We start from the raw sequence: 19274 nt of genomic DNA on the forward strand, positions 1-19274 counted from the left end.
GCAACAACAAAACCACAAAATCTGTTTCAAAGTCATATGAGTCAGATACGGCTGATACTCGAGTTTATGAATATACTCTTAACCGTCTAAACAAATAATAATTGAAATGATGACAGAAATTGCCATGGCAAAAACCTATAATTACACAAACATTCAATTTTACAAAATTCTAGTAATCTTGTGAATTTGAAAGATATATACTATTATGGACAGAAGTATTAGGACACGGTGAATTCAGCTGTCTCATGACAGGAAACTGGGCTATAAAATGCAAATGACAAAAATGTCATAATATGATTATATATTGTGGAAAAAAATGTTGCAATAAATGTTTTTATTTAGTGTTTTTGCAATTTTGTTTAAAAATATGTTGCTTTTGTTTTGTTCAGAATGGGAGGGGGGGCAAGAGACTCATGCTCAACTCACTTATCTTTTTTTTTTTTTCCTTAAACCAGACAAACCAAAAACATCCATCTTCTTTTAAGGCTTATCCCTCCATCCAGAAAACACTTACTACCAGTGCAGTCCTGCATTTTAAACACACAAGAGAGTCTTCACCTAAAATTATAAGGAAATAAAACTACATTACTGATCGTTTGTACACATTAAATTACTTCAAAAAAAAGTCAGAGTTAATATTAATTTTACTCAGTGTTGATTTTCTTTTTATCATTAGAATTGTTTTATATGTTCTTTCTCTAGATTTCTGACATATAAACTGCAATTTACCATCTGCTTTCTTCAGCTCTCACTGGGGAATAAAAATCAGCCTTTAAACTAAAAATAAATTTTGATTTAACATTTGTTTACTGTGATAATTATTTATTATTATAACAACTGAGAAGGACATTTTGATTGTGATAATGTTTCAAAGTAACAGGATTTTGAAGTCCTAAAAGCTGTGGGGGTGTTGTGTCCCAGAATTCTTGTCCACATAGTGTATGTAGTATACAGATTTAAGTGAATTGTTATGTCCATAAGTGCCCCCGGCATGTGTCAATAATGGCTGATTTAACAAATGATTATTTATGTGTGCCTGCCACAACATATGAAGCACACGATCACATATATACAGTACATACATCCATATTATAGAAAACAAAGACAAATGGCCCCTTTCATAATTTTATGTTAATAAATGCTGTGCCCCAGTAATTCTATTAATATTAAATCAAACTGCGCTGAATCACAGTGATTCTCTGCCATTGCTCATGCAGCACAGGTGATAGCGTCTAAAGAATGCACATATTTCTGCTGGCTTATAAATGAGCCACTGGATTTGTGGTGGATTAGTGTTTGATTAAAGTGGGATAATTATGCAGAATAATAAAAGTATATATGGTAATACTCTGCTTTAATCATTTTTAGATGTTGGGACAGTAGTGTAGTGTTATAAATGTCAAGTATAATAAAAGGGCGGTCTCTGCTTCTCTTTAATTTATAAAGGAATAATAATTCAATTTGTTTTTTAATAGTCTTGTGTGCTTATTTAAATCCATCCCAGCCAGTTGTGGGTTCAGATCCCGTCGAGGCTCTGTTTATCCGTGTAGCTCTCCTGGCTCTGAGTGACACCAGGTTTAGCAGTCTCTCAAGCTCGTCCCCAGAACCTGCCAGATTGCTGGAGCTAAGCCCTCCTCGATCCTCCTGCGATCCCCTCCATGCCCCTGTCTGTAAATCCCATGCTCGAAGTGGAGGCAGAAGTTGAGCTGGGTGCAGGTTTAGGCCAGGGGGGCTGGATGGGTATCCCTCATAGGCTGGCCGGGTTGGGGGAAGAGTGTCATACAGGCTCTCTGTGTCTTGATTTTGCTCTGGGTCATGGCCGGATTCTCTGTATTCCTCGTAAACAGGAGAGGAGCTGTCTTCACAGCTGTCATGGCTGTGGTCTCTGTGGTCTTGCCACGCTCCTGAGTCCCTGCTTTTGCTGCCAGTAGTCTTATCTTCCCCGTCGTGTCTTCTGTTTTCTTCCCTGTCCAGGATGCGCTTCCTCTCCCACTCACCTGACTGATTCCTCTCCCACTGGAACGTCCTCTTCCCGGTCTCCCGTCCCCGCACTCGACCTCTGTCACTGGTGTATCCCATCAGCCGGTAGTCCAGCTGGAGGGAGCGTGTGCTACCTCCTCGTCTCATACTCTGTTGGGTGTCACTGAGGTCGTAATGAGATCCTGCCTCAGGTGGACGTAGACGTGATGGTGACACCCAGCTAGCTGTCTGACTGGAAGACTCCCAGTACGCTACAAGGACAAGGACAGCATTAACACAAATACAAATGCAGAATAAAACCCTTTAAACTGTTTTAAGAACAAATTAAATAACAAGTACAGAAATTAACTACTTGAGAGACTTAAGGGAGGGATTTGAATCTACACACTGCATTGGGAGCCTGAGGCTTTATTCCCTGGACAAACTAGTGTTGCCAAATGACTAGTTGTGTGTAGTTCAATTTGTTTGTTGTCTAATTAACAGTTTTTTTCTGCAATGCACAGTGTGTGCCAAAAATTAGATTATCCATCTAATGGGATCAGCCATTGTAAGGTGCCACATCAATAAAATAGTATCACTGCAATGTTAGGAAACAAGTGAGATGACACCAATGAATGTGTTTGTGCCTCAGGTAATGCAGTGACTGATCTGAAGCTGTTTACAATTAGTCAAATCACTGCAGATCTCGTCTTTGCTGCGCTAAAAGTCAGAATAGTTCACTTAAAGAGGTGAGTATTTAATGTGCCCGAATAAACACTCTCTGTTAGCGAAAGCCAATTGTCATTATTAGCTGATACGAATGTAAACTTCAGTTGTGGTTTTTGTTTCTAATTTCCTACTCTTAAGTTTTTCCTCTCCGTATCGCTCCCTGGGTCTCAGTTTATTTACTTTGCTTGTTAGTCAGATGTGCATAAATGTGGGTTCAACACATGTGGGTGTACATTTGAGGAAGCAGGATCACAAATGGTATTTTTTTCTGCATTACAGCAGGGTTTACTATGGCTTCATGGGACTTCTGTATGTTTATGTTGCGCAACTGTTCCACTTCCTCTCCAGTGTTTATTAATGTGCAAATAAAATCAGTCAACAAAATTCTTTTTCCACATTTGAGTTCATGCAGTTAAACAGAGTGACACAGAACTCCCCTCTAATCCACTACTTCCCAGAAAGTACAGCATGCAGGTTGCATAATTCATGGCTAGGTTAATGAGCTGTGAGTGAAAAAATATCATATTGATGAAGAGAGAGGAGCCAGAGGGGTCACCCTGTGTGTGGGATGGAGGGTACACTTCATTAGCACGGCTAGCTCTTGGTTAGTTGCATGACACATGTGCGGTCGGTGATATCTAATACTCTCGCTTGCCAGGATCCAGATAATATTTGAGAGTGCATGCCATGCTTCTCAGATATCTCTATTTCCTGTTAAGATGCTTTTAAATGTGAGGTAAGAGGGGAAAATTAAATGAATGTGCTTACAATCCACAATGTACTCTTTGACGAACTCTAAACAAATCTCATCTTTGCTCTGCAGGTGGCGACTCGCTGTCAGTGAAGTGGAAAACAAAACAAATATCTCATGGGACACGAAGGCTTTGATGATGAAATGCTCTCCACATAGAAACAACTGAATGCTGAAAGACATGGTGAATTATGACACGGAAGAAAACACACTAGATAACAGGAGGGGGAGGCTGGCAGAGAGCCTTTTAGCGCATCAATGATACATGTTAACAGACAAAATAACATGCACAAATGCAATACATACAAGTAACACACACAAACAGACACATACGACGTACCGCAAGGTTTTAGTCATATGTCAAATGGAGAGAATGTTTTCCAATCTCATTTTGAATTGTAATGGACGTAAACATTTTTCTCATAATTAACCATATGGTACTGTTTATTTCAGGCTTTTTTTTTTTTTTACACTGTTGTTTCTGCTACACTCTACCTAATTTTATTTTCACCAGAGAGCACATTGTGTCCTTGAACAAAATGCAAAATTATAAGAAAATATTTCTAATATATAAATGGCTGTTTTGTTGTTTAGTGTTTTTCCAATTTTTTTTTTTTTTAAAGATTTTTTTTTAAGTTTTTTTTTTTTTTTTTCTAAGTAAATTAAAGTATTCTGAAAAACAAGAAGAAGCAGAAAAAAGGATGTTAAAACACCAAAATATGTAAAAGCAAGTCAAAATCAGGATAGCACTAAATCCAGTTATTTGAACAACCATTGGCAAGAAATATAATTATTCCTGTCATTCTCTGGTTGAAATAAAGCCTCTAGTGTCTCAACAGTGACAGACACAGAAACATAGTCTCGCTTTTGGTAAGCAATGAAATGCTGCCTAGATGCAGCAAATTACACATGACTCCGAACAAACAGACTTGGTGAGTATATGCCAATTAATATTGTTTTTTTTTAAGACCGCATCCCATACTCAGTAACAGATACAGATGTTAAGTGAACTTGCCACTATAGATTTAATTCTATGGTTTTAGTCAAAGCAGACCTTGTCACCATGCATTTGGAGCAACTAGAAAGTCAGTGCACAGCCTGTAGATGATGCTTCAGTTAGTGTGAAAAATTAAGTGATTGAAGTTGCTTTCGCCTCTGCCATTTTGTGTCGATGTGAGGCTCGGCTCAAAGTGCCCCTTTGAGCCGAGACCCTCAACGGAGCTGGGGTGAAAGCCTTGCTTTTCTTGGAGCGGTGCTTGCTCACCCCACTTGACCAAACATTTTAATCTCAGCATAATTGAAATAATACTCATTAACAATTCAGATCCATTTGTGCATGCTGCATATATGCTTTAAATATTGAATGAATGAAATGTAAAATAATAATCGAGTGAAATGTATAAACTACTAATGAATTTACTGATATATATACAGCCACCAGTGACCAAAAGCATCTAATGGCCCAAAATATTTATTAACTTTTTACTAATCCTATTAGTACATGTAAATAATCCAGTAAAATGCAGTTTCTCAGCCTTTCTGTATCATCAGATGTGTCTTATTGGACGTTCAGAAGTTCACTTCTTTTATGTTCAGTTAAGGATATATTTTGCTGAAAAAAGTCACTTTTTCCTCAGTTTTCTCTGTTCTGATATAATAACCTTTGAATTTACTCTGAGCTTTAATAAACATCTACACGGTCAGTGAATTAAATATAAGAAAACACCGAATTTCCACTAAAAATGCTAAATTCCAGAGGATGATAATGTAATAAATGCTGACAATCTACCTAAGAATGGTTAAATGTAGATAAAAATTAATTTGGAAATTACCACAAAAACAATTCTTGGTTTTATTCATTAATTACGAGTATTCAGAAATAATTATGACTTGTATGTAAAACCGAAAACGATATGAATATTCTATGGGGAAATTCTGATTACATTATAATACATCAGAGTTTTTGCTTTTTTTTCACTAGTAGATGCAATTCTCTGTTGGTTGAAATATTATTAAAATATTCTAGATTTGAAAAGATCTAATTAATGTGCCTCAGAGTTGAGAAAAAAACAAACAAACAAAAAAATCCTGCCAAGGCCCTCTGGTAGGAAAGCTATAGAAACAAACCTACGCAATTACCCAGAGAATATTTTTAACATTAGTGTACTGCAACTTCCTGTTAATTAATGAGAAACATAGATTGGTATGTATCTGTGATAATCTACTGTCATATATTTGGGTTGTGGTGCTCGAGAACAACCTCAAGGTTGTTTTTTTTAAGATCTTGGTCTCATTTCTGTCTTGACCACATTTTTACTCAGCCTTGTCTCGTCTCAGGCAAATGGTTGAAACCACAACTGAATTGCCTCTGTATAGTCTAATTTATTTGTTAACATCAAAGCTGTGATTCAGAAAAAAAAAAAAAAAAAAATCTTTTAGGTGCAAAATGTTCCCATGATTCAGCTACATATTGGAAACTCAAAAAATACAAAACTTTAGAAGTTTAACTGCCTTGAAAATTGTTTTGTTTTGTTTTTTTCAGTGTTGTGATAAAAAAATAAACTAAAATAAAATAATTAAAAAAAAATAAAAAAAAATGGTTTGCTCATATTATACCAGGATCTCTGGAAAATTTGCAACCTGTTTTTATTAATCCTTTTGCTGTGCATCTAGTATAGTTTTGTCTTGGTGTTAGTGCTCTCTGGTCTCCGTCACGACCTGGTCTTGGTTTAGGTGGTCTTGACTACAACATAACATATTAACATATTGACAGACTTATGCGTCAGTTGCTTTTAAACCAACAGCAGATATAAATAAGTCAGTAAAATCACTGCTTTTACATTCATTGTCTAGGCAACAACAAATTGCCACAACAAAACTGCCCTCTGTTCTGTATGGGGTGTGATGAAAGCATTCAAAAGACATAATGCAATGAATACAAAAGTTTGGGTTTGGAGATCACAGCTTGAGAAATAAAGCCAAAAGGATGGCAAGTTAATAAGATGTTTTTCAGTTGTTTTGCATTTCACTCACCAGGGCTGTTCCGCCGCTGTTCTTTGTCCATGTTTGACACTACAAAGGGAGAGAGACAGCCAGAGTCAGAGGAGGACTGAGACAAACAACACATAAACCAAAGGGGGAAAAATTGAAATACAGAGAGATCCAGTGTCAGAAACTGACAAAAATATTGGAAATCTAAGCAGGGGGTTTTATTCTGAATAAGAAAAGAGTTTGAACAGTAAAGGCTTGGCTGAGTTCAGTACAGTATGTCACAACTGAATAAACACTTCAGGAGACAACCACAAACGTGATGGAAGAGTCAACAAAAGATACTCTCTCATACCTTCACTTTCAATATTATTAACAGCATCATTGACAAGACGTATGACTGTCACTATGGAGGCTGGGTAGAGACCAGGAAGAGAAAAGAAAGGAAACAATGTCAGAGCTTATGAATAGGATACGATTACAGTAGATCTATAGGGTGTGAAATGACATGAATTGGTGTCAGCATGTGCGTGTACACGTGTTGTGAACAGTGAGAACATCATGCTTTCACTAAGATGTGTGTGTTTTACAAAGAATTGAAAGAGGCACGAGGATTCTTGTTTTCTCCACCACTACAATAATTAGACAGGAAACAAAGAAACAGCATAGGATCCTGTCTCTGCACGTACACCCACACACATGTTCATTACTGTGATTCTCTAACCTGTTATATTTAGCAAAGGAGAGATCAATGGTATTGAGTTACCTGGGAGAAAAACAGGGTATAGAATTCAAGAGAAAGATTTTTCTAACCCTTAACGGACAGGTATGATATAGGCATTTATATGTAGTTTAGTTTGGTTTTACTAAAGGCAGATTTTTTTAAGTTTGATCAATGATTACCTGTTTATCTGATCATGAAAAAAAACACTTTTAATAGTTGTTCATAAAATCCATTAAAAGATGAGATGATTAACACTTTACATGTTATGTGATGTCAGACAAAACAAACCCAACACTTTCTGCACAAATAAGTCCTACTGATTATTACACCACAGATCACTGGAAGTGTCTAAGTAAAAAAAAAAAAAAAAATTGAACCAAATGGACTGTACAGTGACTTGGGAAGAATGCCACTTCATTTGTACAACACTAGAAAAGCCAAATGTTTCATAGATATTCTGTACAATCGTTGCTCAGGGAAAAGGGCTCACAGCTCTCATAAAAAAGTTCATTATGAAACCAGTATAAACATCAAGAAAGAATAAGTACAGCATGTTTGAAAAGATTCAACAATCACATACTTGGCCTTTAAGAGCACAACACATCCATACACACTCACAGTAACCATGACTCAGATTCACAGTCACATTCAGTTTATTGTCAGTCATGTACAAGTATCCAGCAATAAAATGCAATTAGCATCTAGACAGAAGTGCAATAAGCAGTAAATGCAGGAAGAACATAACATATAGCATTAACAATATCTCACTATGTACAGGGTGGGGAAGCAAAATTTACAATATTTTGAGGCAGGGATTGAAAGACAGTGTATGACCAATTAGTTTATTGAAAGTCATGAGAATTTATTTGCCACAAGAAAATTTCCATAATAGAAAATGTTTTTATTCTATGCGTCCTCCTTCTTTCTCAATAACTGCCTTCACACGCTTCCTGAAACTTGCGCAAGTGTTCCTCAAATATTCGGGTGACAACTTCTCCCATTCTTCTTTAATAGTATCTTCCAGACTTTCTCGTAATAGTTTTGCTCATAGTCATTCTCTTCTTTCCATTCTAAACAGTCTTTATGGACACTCCAACTATTTTTGAAATCTCCTTTGGTGTGACGAGTGCATTCAGCAAATCACACACTCTTTGACATTTGCTTTCCTGATTACTCATATGGGCAAAAGTTTCTCAAAAGGTATGGATAATAGTGTTAGGTATGATTAGGACATCAATATATGTTTGGTTTCAAAACAATTGGCGTAGTGCCTGCTGAGAAAAAATAACTAAATGTTCATTGTAAATTTTGCTTCCCCACCCTGTATAATGGGAAGAAGATAGATGTGAGGTGGTATGGAACATATATACAGATATAAGTGCTATGGACAAATATACAGAATGAGTGCAAAGGACATAAAGTGCATGAGAATAAGTGAACAGTGCAGTGTATGAGCTTGTGCAAAATAGTCCTGTCGCTACGGTAAAAGTACAACCTGAACTGTTCACCCACCGCAGAGATCCACAGTCTTTAACTTTTACAGTAAAGGCTTGAAGTGATGCTATGTTTGCATCTTTTTTTTTTTTTTTTTTTTTACATTAACAGCATCAAAAAACAAATGATCTCCTTTACAGACCACTGTAAGTGTGTTGAGTGTGTGAGTCTTACCATTGTCATCAAAAGACTCAGACGTGTAAGAACTGACGGAGTGATCTTCAGAGGTGGAGTCTGACAGACACGTTACCTCATCCACCAGCTCTGACAGGTCTGCTAGAGACACAAAGACACATGAACACATTAATACGAAACACGTGTTTTACAGCTTACAAAAGAAATAAGGGATATGTTTTTTACTTGCTGAAGTAGAATTAGCTTAGTTGTAATATTATGTCAACATATAACCTCCAACCACTACTATTGCTACTAACAATGATAATAATAATAATAATAATAATAATAATAATAATAATAATAATAATAACCAAGTGCAAAAGTAAGCAGCACTTACTAATACCCTGCCCGGTTGCACAACACTTTGCCCCTCCTGCTCACTGATACCCTGCCTACCTAGGGATTAATTTTGAGTCTTTTCTTTCAGTGTTTTCAAAAGCTATCCAAAAAAAAAAAAAAAAAAAAAAAGAAATGCACTAATTAAGACAATGGTACATTTAAATAACGTGTGTTTTTGAATTTGAAAGGAATCAGCTGAGTAGTGTCACAGAAATCAGTTGGACAAATTTTTCAAAGATTTGTAAAAGAAAATTCAAAAATTGAAATTCAGCCCTCAAACTGTGCACTGCACCGCTCCTAGTGGTAAAGAACACGTATGTGAAATTTGAAAAGAATCTAGTGAACAGTGTCCGAGAAATGGGTTTGACAAAAATCTCGGACAGACGGAATTAATAAGTATTATAAAAAATGACCAATCAAGGAATGGATGAAGCATTCATTCAGTCATTTTCTGAACCTGCTTTATTCCCACTAGGGTCACTGGAGCCTATCCCAGCTACTTATGGGCGAAGGCGGGGTACATCCTGGACATGTCACCAGTTCATTGCTGGGCTGACATTCACAGCTGTGGGCAATTTAGATTAACCGATGAACGTATCAGTGCGTGTCTTTGGATGGTGGGAGGAAGCCGGAGTACCCGGAGAGAACACGGACACGGGGAGAACATGCAAACTCCACACAGAAAGGTCCCACCCCCATCAACAGGTGTTGGAATCGAACCCAGGACCTTCTTGCTGTGAGGCACAAGTGCACTACTGTGTCACTGTGTTGATGAAGCACTGATATATAATTTTAACATTTTACATGTAACATTTTAAATTCTTTTTCAGACTTTACTTCACATGTACGTCACTTGAACACAAACAATGTCGTCAGCTTGTGACCGAAGGGTCGCCGGTTCGATTCCTTGGACTGGCAGAGAGTTGCTGGCTGATGTGCCCTTGAGCAAGGCACTTAACCCTCCCATTTAATCCCCACCACTGCCCACTGCTCCTAGCATGCAGTGTATGTGATGCATGATCTAGAGATGGGCTAAAGGCAGAAGACAAATTTTGGTGTGCGGTGTATGTTTACGTGTGTGACAAACTATTACTGACAAAATAAAGATTCTGTTCTATTCTATTCTATTCTATTCTATTCTATTCTGTTCTGTTCTGTTCTATTCTATTCTATTCCAATAAACATTAATTCTGTGTCTAAACCATAAACCTCCTCCCACACCCACCCACAATGAAAAATGAGTTGACTATTAAAAAAAACTCTTAAAAAGTCCACTATGTTTACCATTTTGACTAATTGACTTAACAATTATTTCGACACGTCCCTAACACTGATGCATCATGTTAACACCTTCCAAAAGCAGCACTGTTAGTCAAGTATGTTATGACAGTAGATCTCAACACAACCAGCATGGGCAGCAGAATTTATCACAGCAAAAGATGACTGTATAATGTCTGTACTGCTGATATCCACTGTCGTTCAAAAACATTTACAAAAGCATCGACCTGCCACACTGATGTATTATGTGGCTTCATCACAATGAGCATTGTGGTTTATTGTGAGTCAACCCACATGCACTGCTGCTGTAAATACTCACTAGAACGCCACATCCAAAGCACAAAAATTGTCATCATACACATGGAAAAAATATAAAATGTTGCCAGCTTTAACCCTATATAGGGCACTCAGTGAAATACTCTGAAATTCAGCGTGTTATTAGACAGCGTGACAACAGTCTCTCTCCTCTTACCATAAAACATCCAAGCAGCACTTGCTAAAAAGTACACATATGCTATAAAACAGCTGTTATAAGGTCATAAACTGACAAAAATCACTCATATTCACTATTTACAGCTTTAAAAGTTCTATAAAATCTCTGGGTGCTTCTATGAAACTGGTCCCTAAAAAACAGGACATGGGGCTAAAAATTCCAACCAGATGTAGACTAATGTTATGAAGCATGTTTGGAAGCATTTTGGGTCAATTTTAAAAATAAATACTTATTGAGATAAAAGAGAAACAATTTTTCAGACAAAACACATTTTTATTATATTTTACATTATATTTAATGCAAAAATCTGCATGTTACACGGTCAAAAGGACACGAAAATTATGTGCTACTAGTTTTAAAAAAATATCTCTTTATTCTCTCACTGGTACATTTTGGGAATTGAACTAATTATGCAAGGCAGAGTGTTTCACAAAAATGACCACTGTTGCAAAATCATTTGCGATTTATATGCATTTAACTGGGCAGGTTCTGCATGTAACACAAGTGGACACAATGGGTTACATACTGCCAATTCATGAAAAACCTGCATGTCTGGATTAGAAAAACCACTAGGATCATCAAATTTATTTATAGCGCCATATAAGACCATTTCTAGCCATGTTTTCCAGATAAAATGCACTGACACCTGCAGGTAGTTTTCTCTGTCCCAATTTTGGTCCTATTTTTGGGCCTAATATTTTATCAAAAATTCATTAATTTTGGGATGGCTCAGAGCAAGAGAATAGTTTTTTGTTTTTGTTTTTTTTTGCATTTATCTGAGGTCATCATTAGGTACATCCTGGGGTGAAATACATCAATTTTTTTCTTTTATTATTGGGTCCTAAAAAGCTGGCAAAGTGCCAGGTACCAAAATGTACCCGGTTTCATAGAAGTACCCCTCTCTGAATCACTGTATAGTGTCATCAAAACCAACACGCTTCTTGACCTCACTGAGGCATGGGATTGGCTCCATATGTAATTTTTGCAGAACTTATTAAATAAAATCGTCACTTGCCTAATAAAGGGTTAAGTTAAACGCATAGAGCAAACCTGAATTTGTCACTCCTGCTTTATACTGACATACAAACAAACAAACCGCTCACACATGCAGTTTAAGCTTCAGTTTGTCTGCTCCAGATGAAATTGGACCTGTTCTCAAATGGTGTCTAACTGCTATGGAGTAGAGCATTTTTTAACAAATCCCAGTACACCCACTGCAGCTCTGGGTCTGTTCATTTAACAACATATTCACCAGCTGGAGCAGTCGCACAGATTGTAAACCACAAAGTTACTTGTTAAGCTGCCCTTCCGTCGAGCAGATGTGAAACTCCTGAAAACAACAAGTGCTTAGGGGGGAAAATGCAGCCTAAAATCATGATGAAGTTCATCAACTGCAGGGGAGGGTGAAGAGTCGGGAGGTGAACAATACTGCATAAAATTTTTGAGAAGTTTGACAGGCCACGCTGCTCAAGCCTGACCTTTTATCTGTGCAAAGATTAGATCTCATTCAATGAGCGCTGCCAGCCTCATAGACTCTAGTTAGCCCTTACCTGCATATCTTCACAGGCAACACTTCAAATTAATAGATGCTTACAAGTCAAAACGATCCCTAACACAGTTTGGATTTGCCAGGCTGTTATTCGAAGGGCTGTGCTCACTCAAATCACTGAGAATTGCTTGTGAGTGATCACATGTCAAACAACTGTCAGAGGGGCAGAGCACGTTCTTTATGTGTCACAACAGCTTCTGTCTGATAGTTTCTCTGAACGCGGATGTCTGAGAACCCAAGAGACAGGTAACATCTCTCAACCAGGTGTTCAAATCAACGGTAATATAACGTCTGGTTTCACATTAGTGCTGAAAATGAAAAGAGGTACAGAAGAGCAGCAGAGCAGAAATCATCGGTATAGGCTCGAAATGCAATTCTACCTGGAAAATAAAACAGCTTGAAAATAAGAACTGGCAGCTTTGCTAATGTGATTAAAAGTTACTTTTGGAAAGGCTAAAGAGGCTTTAGGTTTGTAGGTGGAACAAATAGGACAGAGCAGAAAGAGAAAACAGTGTACCGACATTTCAGTTTTTTTTTTTTCCTCTTCTGCTGTAAGGCCAGGTATTTTACATCAATACTGACCTAAATGTGCAAAGCAGAAAGGGTTGTACATTATAATCTTGAATAGACATTTGCAGATTTAAAGACACTAGTTAGCAGTATTACAGTACTAATATCAGAGTATGTTATATAATTATGAAAAGTTTATGTGTGATTACTGACAGGTTTGACATATTAGTTAGGGTTAATATAAAAAAAAAAGTATAGTTTTAGTGTATAAAGTATGTTTTTTGCTCTGTTATGGTGCAGATATTACAGAAACATGCATGACTTATCCTAAAGTAAGACCATATATGAATGAATACATCCAATAAAAATGTATAGGGATAAATAACCAATCCTGTCAATCAAGAAAAACCCACTGGACTTTACTTTCTAGGTCAAAGTATCTGCTACAACATCACATAAGGTGTGGGTTTGGATGTCAGGTAGCAAAAAAATTCATAGTATCACCAAATCAAAGAGTAATTATTTATTCCCCACTCATCCTTCACCCCTGATCTGGCAAAACAACAGAGGGTGAAGGTCAACAGTCCCCTCAAAAAAACAAAACAAAACAAAAAAAACCCACTGTAAATAATTTCGCTCAGAAATAGGTCACATTTGTTTTTTTACTGGTCTCTATGTGGATGTGTGCCTCGTCAATCACAGACTCTGTAATTATTGCTCGCCAGATATTTGGCAGCACTCCTGGTACTGTTTATCATATAAACAAAACTATACAACTTCAATGAACACCATGGTGTCTGGACATCAAGTCTCTGAGCTCAGGCTTGGAGGTCATGGTCCAGTGCATATGAAACAAGTAAAACCGTCCTGTGGGAATGCGAGCAGTAAGACAGTACGATCAATCAAAGTAAACAAGAAAGGGCCAGTCTAATACAGCATACAGACACAGGGACACTACAACACAATCCCAAAAGAAAAAATCAACATTTTTCCTCCTCTTTCTCTTCTTAGTTGACTTTTCTCACTACCTAATTTTCTTTTGTGCTGCTGTCTACACTGCCATGTGCCAAAGTTGGCAGAGGTTTCAAGCCCGACCCCTGCACTAATCCCAACACTAACACTCAGCCAAACTATATCCTGATCCTGGCCCCAAACTTTTAAATCCTCTACACTGCCCCAGTTGTAAGAGCTGTCAAAAATACTAACTTTTTCACTTATTCACCTTACAATTCTGTCATGACCTGCACTGCAAAAATCCAACTTGTATTTTTTGGCCTAAAACAGTAATTTAAGTTGGTAAAACTAGAAAATATAAAGCATTGACACTTAAGGCAATAATGTGAGTTAGCCCAGCACTGCGATGAACTGGCGACTTGTCCAGAGTGTACCCCACCTTCGCCCCTATGTAGCTGGGATAGGCTCCAAGCGACCCCCGTGACCCTAGTGAGGATAAAGCGGGTTCAGAAAATGAATGAATGAATGTGAGTTAGCACAACAAGCAAGCCAGTTGTGTACTCCAAACAATTTGGTGAGTTGTTAATACTTATATCTTTAAGTTGGGGTTCAATACAAGGGACAACAGTTCTGCTAACTCTTATTTCTTTGTTGACACTTTTCACTTGAAGTCTCATTGTGGCTGTGCTGCCTCGAGCTGGAGTCCACACAGGTAAGTTTTAACGAACTAGTTTTAATTAAATTTAGTTAAAATGATACAGGAATTTTATTGAGCCCTGCAAGAGACCCAATACACAGTCTGAGGTTGCCAAGTCATCAACAAATCAAACAGAATGACACTTCATGTGGTGGGCTGTGACTTGTCAAAATAAGTGTTGATTGTGAGAGTATAGACATTTACAAGCAACTTCCTGGTCTCACCACAACAACACTTTTACTTAATGTGGGCCCCCTATAGCATCTGCTTAGTTTGCTTATAGGAGGGGCCGGCTCTGAGCAGAAGTAAGGATTAAAAGTTATAACAATGTAAAATTATAAGTTAATACACTTAGAGTTGAGTTGACAAAAATCAGATTTCAGAGTTGAGCAAACTCAAAAGCAAAACTTAAAATATGTAGTTTAATGGCCCAACTTAAAATTTTATTGACGTTTGTTGCCTTGAAATTTTTAGTTCACCCAACCTTTCTTGTTTTTTTGCAGTGTGGCTGCTCTTAAAAATGTGTACAACACAGTCCGGTCATTATTTTTTTCTTAGAGTCACATGAGTTATGTCTGATTTGTTTTCCTCCTCTTTTACCATAATTAACAAATAATTATTTCAATTACAAATATATACTGCTTTATCTTTTATAGGACACACAAATATCACAAATTGCTTTCATTGCTTTGCTTTATAATCATCAACATGAAATGCTGATGAAAGAGGACATCCTGTCAGAATAATGGTTATTACATATAAACTGAAAATCCTCCACTAATAGAATTTAATCCCTAGGATCATTAAGATTGCCAGTCTAATTCTGAGATAACCTATATTTTATAATACTGCGTAATATGGGACCTGATTTGTTCATAAAGTGTTTTCCACACATTAAATTATTCATTACCGTTTATTTATTCATGGTGCAGCAGGTAGTGACAGAATAACGACCAACATGTTTCCTTGTTTGTTAGTATCTCTACTACAGTATCGACTCATGTCCGTGTATTGCAATATTTATAGCTAATTTACTTGTTTATTTTTGCTGCAACATTAATAAATGTTTAAGTGTTTGTTATTGATTGAATAAACTGGTCATTGTTAAGTCATTAAGCATTTATACAATAAACAGGACATTAGTTGCCTACAACATTAATCACATGCTAATTAATGGACTGTGATGTGACTGTGACCACAAGGGGTAGGGGGAGAAAAATAATAATAGACCCCGATTTCCTTTCCACAGGAAGGAATCAATAATTAACAGGCAGGAAGTTGACACTACAGGCTATAATATTAAGACAAGTTGGACAGACAATTGAAATAAATGATGTCTATCTAACAGTTATTTGCAACGTGACGATTTTATTGACAGACAGCTATGAACTTTCTACTTTAATAAGTCAACATTACTACTCTCACTCTGCTTGTTGCCATCTAAGTTGGCAAAGATGCACATCGAGCAAACTTAGAGGAAAAGTGCAAAAAAGTTGACTTTCTTTAAGTGAAAAAGTTCCAACTACTTTGATTTTGACTTTTTTTTTTTAAGTAAAAGTAGGACAAGAACATAGGACATCAGTTCTGGCTGATTACCCTGACCATTCAAACAGAAGTGCACAGGAGATGTAAGAGACTTACTCTGATACAAGAGGACATAATTGCCAATTTTTGGCACTATAACAGAAAATTGAGTTAGGGTCATTTGGTGTTCCCAGAAAGTAAATAGTAAAATTTAAATGAAATGATAACAAAATAAAAACATCTCTTTTTAACTACACTTGCTTACTGTGGGTTCTTTGATGTTAGCGATCAAAAGGCATAGATCACTGTGAAATCAGCTCCCTGATTGGTGAAGATGGTTGGGTGTAGCACAATGAGTTTACGGCCTGTGTACTCAGCATAGTGTGGCTTTTTGATCAGGCGTTAGACACTGTGTGTGCACATGCTCGTGTGTGTGTGTGTGTGTGTTCTCACTCTTACCCTGTGGACTGTTATCTCTCTGTGTTCTCTCCAACTCAAAGGCTCTCTGTCCCCATTCCTCCTCTCTCTCGTCTCTCACCCTCTCCAGCCCCTCCTCCCTCGTTTCCTCCACCTCCCAGGACACTTTGTGGGCTGGACTGAGCTCTGGGCGACAGGGCGAAGCTGATGGAAGATTGGGTGCCACGCTGCAAACTGCGATGCCCCGTCTGTTAGCGCCTCCTCTGACATTAGACAAGTCTGAGAGGAAGCTACTCATCTGTAGAAATGAAGAAAAAAAAAACAAAACATTTACTTTCTTTTAAAAGTCAAAGTTTGTCTCACTATTAAGTATTTATTTGTTATTCCTATTCCACTTGTCCCCCGGTCAGATGTGCTTGGGATATTTTTAATACTGTGGGACAGGACATTTTTCCACTGGGGTAATGCCAAAGTCAATAATTTTCAAAGCTCATTGTTATACAGCTCCTACCTGCAGCTCAACAGTAAATAGAAATACTGCTGAAATGTCACTTTATCATATTTTCCATAATATCAAAGCATGTTCGCCCTTGTTTTTACCTCCTGCCAGCGTATCATGTATAGCTGTCCAATTCCAAGGCTCATCTCTATAAACAGTATGTTCTGAGTCACTTCCCCATTGTAAAAGAATAACATAACATGCTGCACACTTTTAATACCCTTCGGCTAAATATAGTGTAAGATTCTGTTGAAAGTTACTACCCTATAATTTAGATTACATTGTCTTTGTGTAAACTTGGTGCAGATATCACAATGCATTCTTCAGATAATGCAATTATGTCATTGAATGGACTGACGGACAGACAGATGACAAAACAATTACAAAACCCCTTCAGCCAGAAGTTGGCTGAGAAGGATAAAAGCTGAATTACAGAAACACAGCATCATCAAAATGATGGGCTGGAGGACATATTCACATCACATAACCTATGATATTATGATATAAATTGCTATTTCATGCAAGTTGTTTACTGCAATACCATAATAAATGTAATGTGCCCATCTGAAAGCCAGCGGGAGACTTGAATGATACACACTTTTTAACTCTTCTGAGTGAGTGAATTTGTGAAGACCAACACACTTGGCTGTTTTATTGACTTTCAGTTTATTAGTCTGCACCAGCATGTTCAACTTTATGAGCATACTGTTATTACACTGTATTATTATACTGTATATTATGAAAATAATTTCTCTACACTTAATTAACAACATGTATCACTGATTTCATTTCCAAACACAGTCTTGATTAGGGTCCAAAATGGTTTTTAATAGGTCACCTGCTGGCAGATTATAATACTCAGTGATGCCATGATATGAATTAACTGTCCTAACTAAAGTAGAAGGAGACTGTTATTGTTTTTGTTTTGTTTTTTTCAGTTTTGCAGAACTCTTTGTGTGGAGGTGCTCAGTAAAGCTTAAAGATTACAAAGTGGGCAAACATCTCCAAAGTAATCATCCTCACAGGGTTCCTACAGATTTCTACAAGTTAACTTTAAGACTTTTCAAGAACTTTTTAAGATTATTTAGAACAGAATTTAATCCCTATTTCACAGCCATACTGGCAAAAATTTGTGACTCCTAGAAGTTAGGAAAAGAAGTTAGGAAAATTTAACTCCAATGCCTTGATTCCCATTGTTCTGAATCATTTCTCACTAGGAGCTGCAAAGTTAGTGATAATTAGTTCCTAATTTCAATATAAATTGTCAGGTTGGAACGGATGGAACCTAGTAGACTAACGTTACTGTCTTTGAAGTTTGGACATTTAACAGACACATTTAACCACAGTTTATGGCAACATAACTAAGATCTACCATATCAAATTTAGTACCTTTTAAAGACTTTTTTAAGGTACTAAATGCAGATTTAGAAATTCAAGACTTTTAAGACTTTTTAAGAACCCTGTCTTCAAAAGTCGCGTGCATTTGCCTCATGTTTCTAGTGTCAGGTAGATAGCTAATATTACTTTTCACCTTGTTTTTTGTTACTCCCTGTTACTTTCTGGGAAGACTTGAATATCTGGGACCCAAACCTTATGTTGAGCTGATAAAGTTGGTGAATGACTAGTCTGCATACATAACACTGTTTCCTATGTGGCATACTATTAGTGTCTCAGTCCCTTTGATGTCATTTTAACCATTGTGATGGGAAGATATTTTTTTCTTTATATATAATGACAGCGGTGGTTGATCGATAGGGGGTGCCACCCAATTTAACATTATGGCACGGTTCTTTATTGTCATCATGTTTTGACGTGAAATGAAATGATGTAGGCAATAAATTCAGTAATAACTAAGATTAAGATAACTAATATAAACACCTGAATAATAAATAACTGTACAAAGTAGTAAAATAAAGGCACTTAAAAACAGAACAGGGTGTTGACCCTTGTTCAAGAACAGCTGCTTAAAAATATTAACATTAACAAAAATCACTGTAATAAAAAAACGTGTTTAAATTGTTTTGATAAAATACTTGTCCTGTAGTTCATGGCAACATTTCTTTAACTTGTTTTTAACTGTATTTAAATCATTTTTGTGTGAATATGTTTACTTCCTGAGCATGGATTAAAGAATCACATGCTAATTTCTGCACTCTGAATTGTATTTATTTTCTTGTCCTCCAGAATGATCG

The 19274-nt window shown here is 36.9% G+C and overlaps 1 protein-coding gene across 1 annotated transcript in view; it reads right to left on the reverse strand.

The window, feature by feature from the left end:
- Nucleotides 1-406: 406 nt before the first annotated feature.
- The window catches only part of fat3b (FAT atypical cadherin 3b), a 94327-nt gene continuing 75459 nt past the window's right edge, over nucleotides 407-19274 (reverse strand). The window contains exons 48-53 of the mRNA XM_030153902.1: nucleotides 16626-16881; nucleotides 8820-8921; nucleotides 6783-6842; nucleotides 6473-6511; nucleotides 3457-3522; nucleotides 407-2231 (exon numbers count right to left, since the gene is read on the reverse strand). Coding sequence (XP_030009762.1) covers nucleotides 1486-2231; nucleotides 3457-3522; nucleotides 6473-6511; nucleotides 6783-6842; nucleotides 8820-8921; nucleotides 16626-16881 — 1269 coding nt within the window. The 3' untranslated portion in view covers nucleotides 407-1485. The remainder of the gene's footprint in view (nucleotides 2232-3456; nucleotides 3523-6472; nucleotides 6512-6782; nucleotides 6843-8819; nucleotides 8922-16625; nucleotides 16882-19274) is intronic.

This window comes from Sphaeramia orbicularis, chromosome 14 (genome assembly GCF_902148855.1).
Source record: "Sphaeramia orbicularis chromosome 14, fSphaOr1.1, whole genome shotgun sequence".
Taxonomy (NCBI): domain Eukaryota; kingdom Metazoa; phylum Chordata; class Actinopteri; order Kurtiformes; family Apogonidae; genus Sphaeramia; species Sphaeramia orbicularis.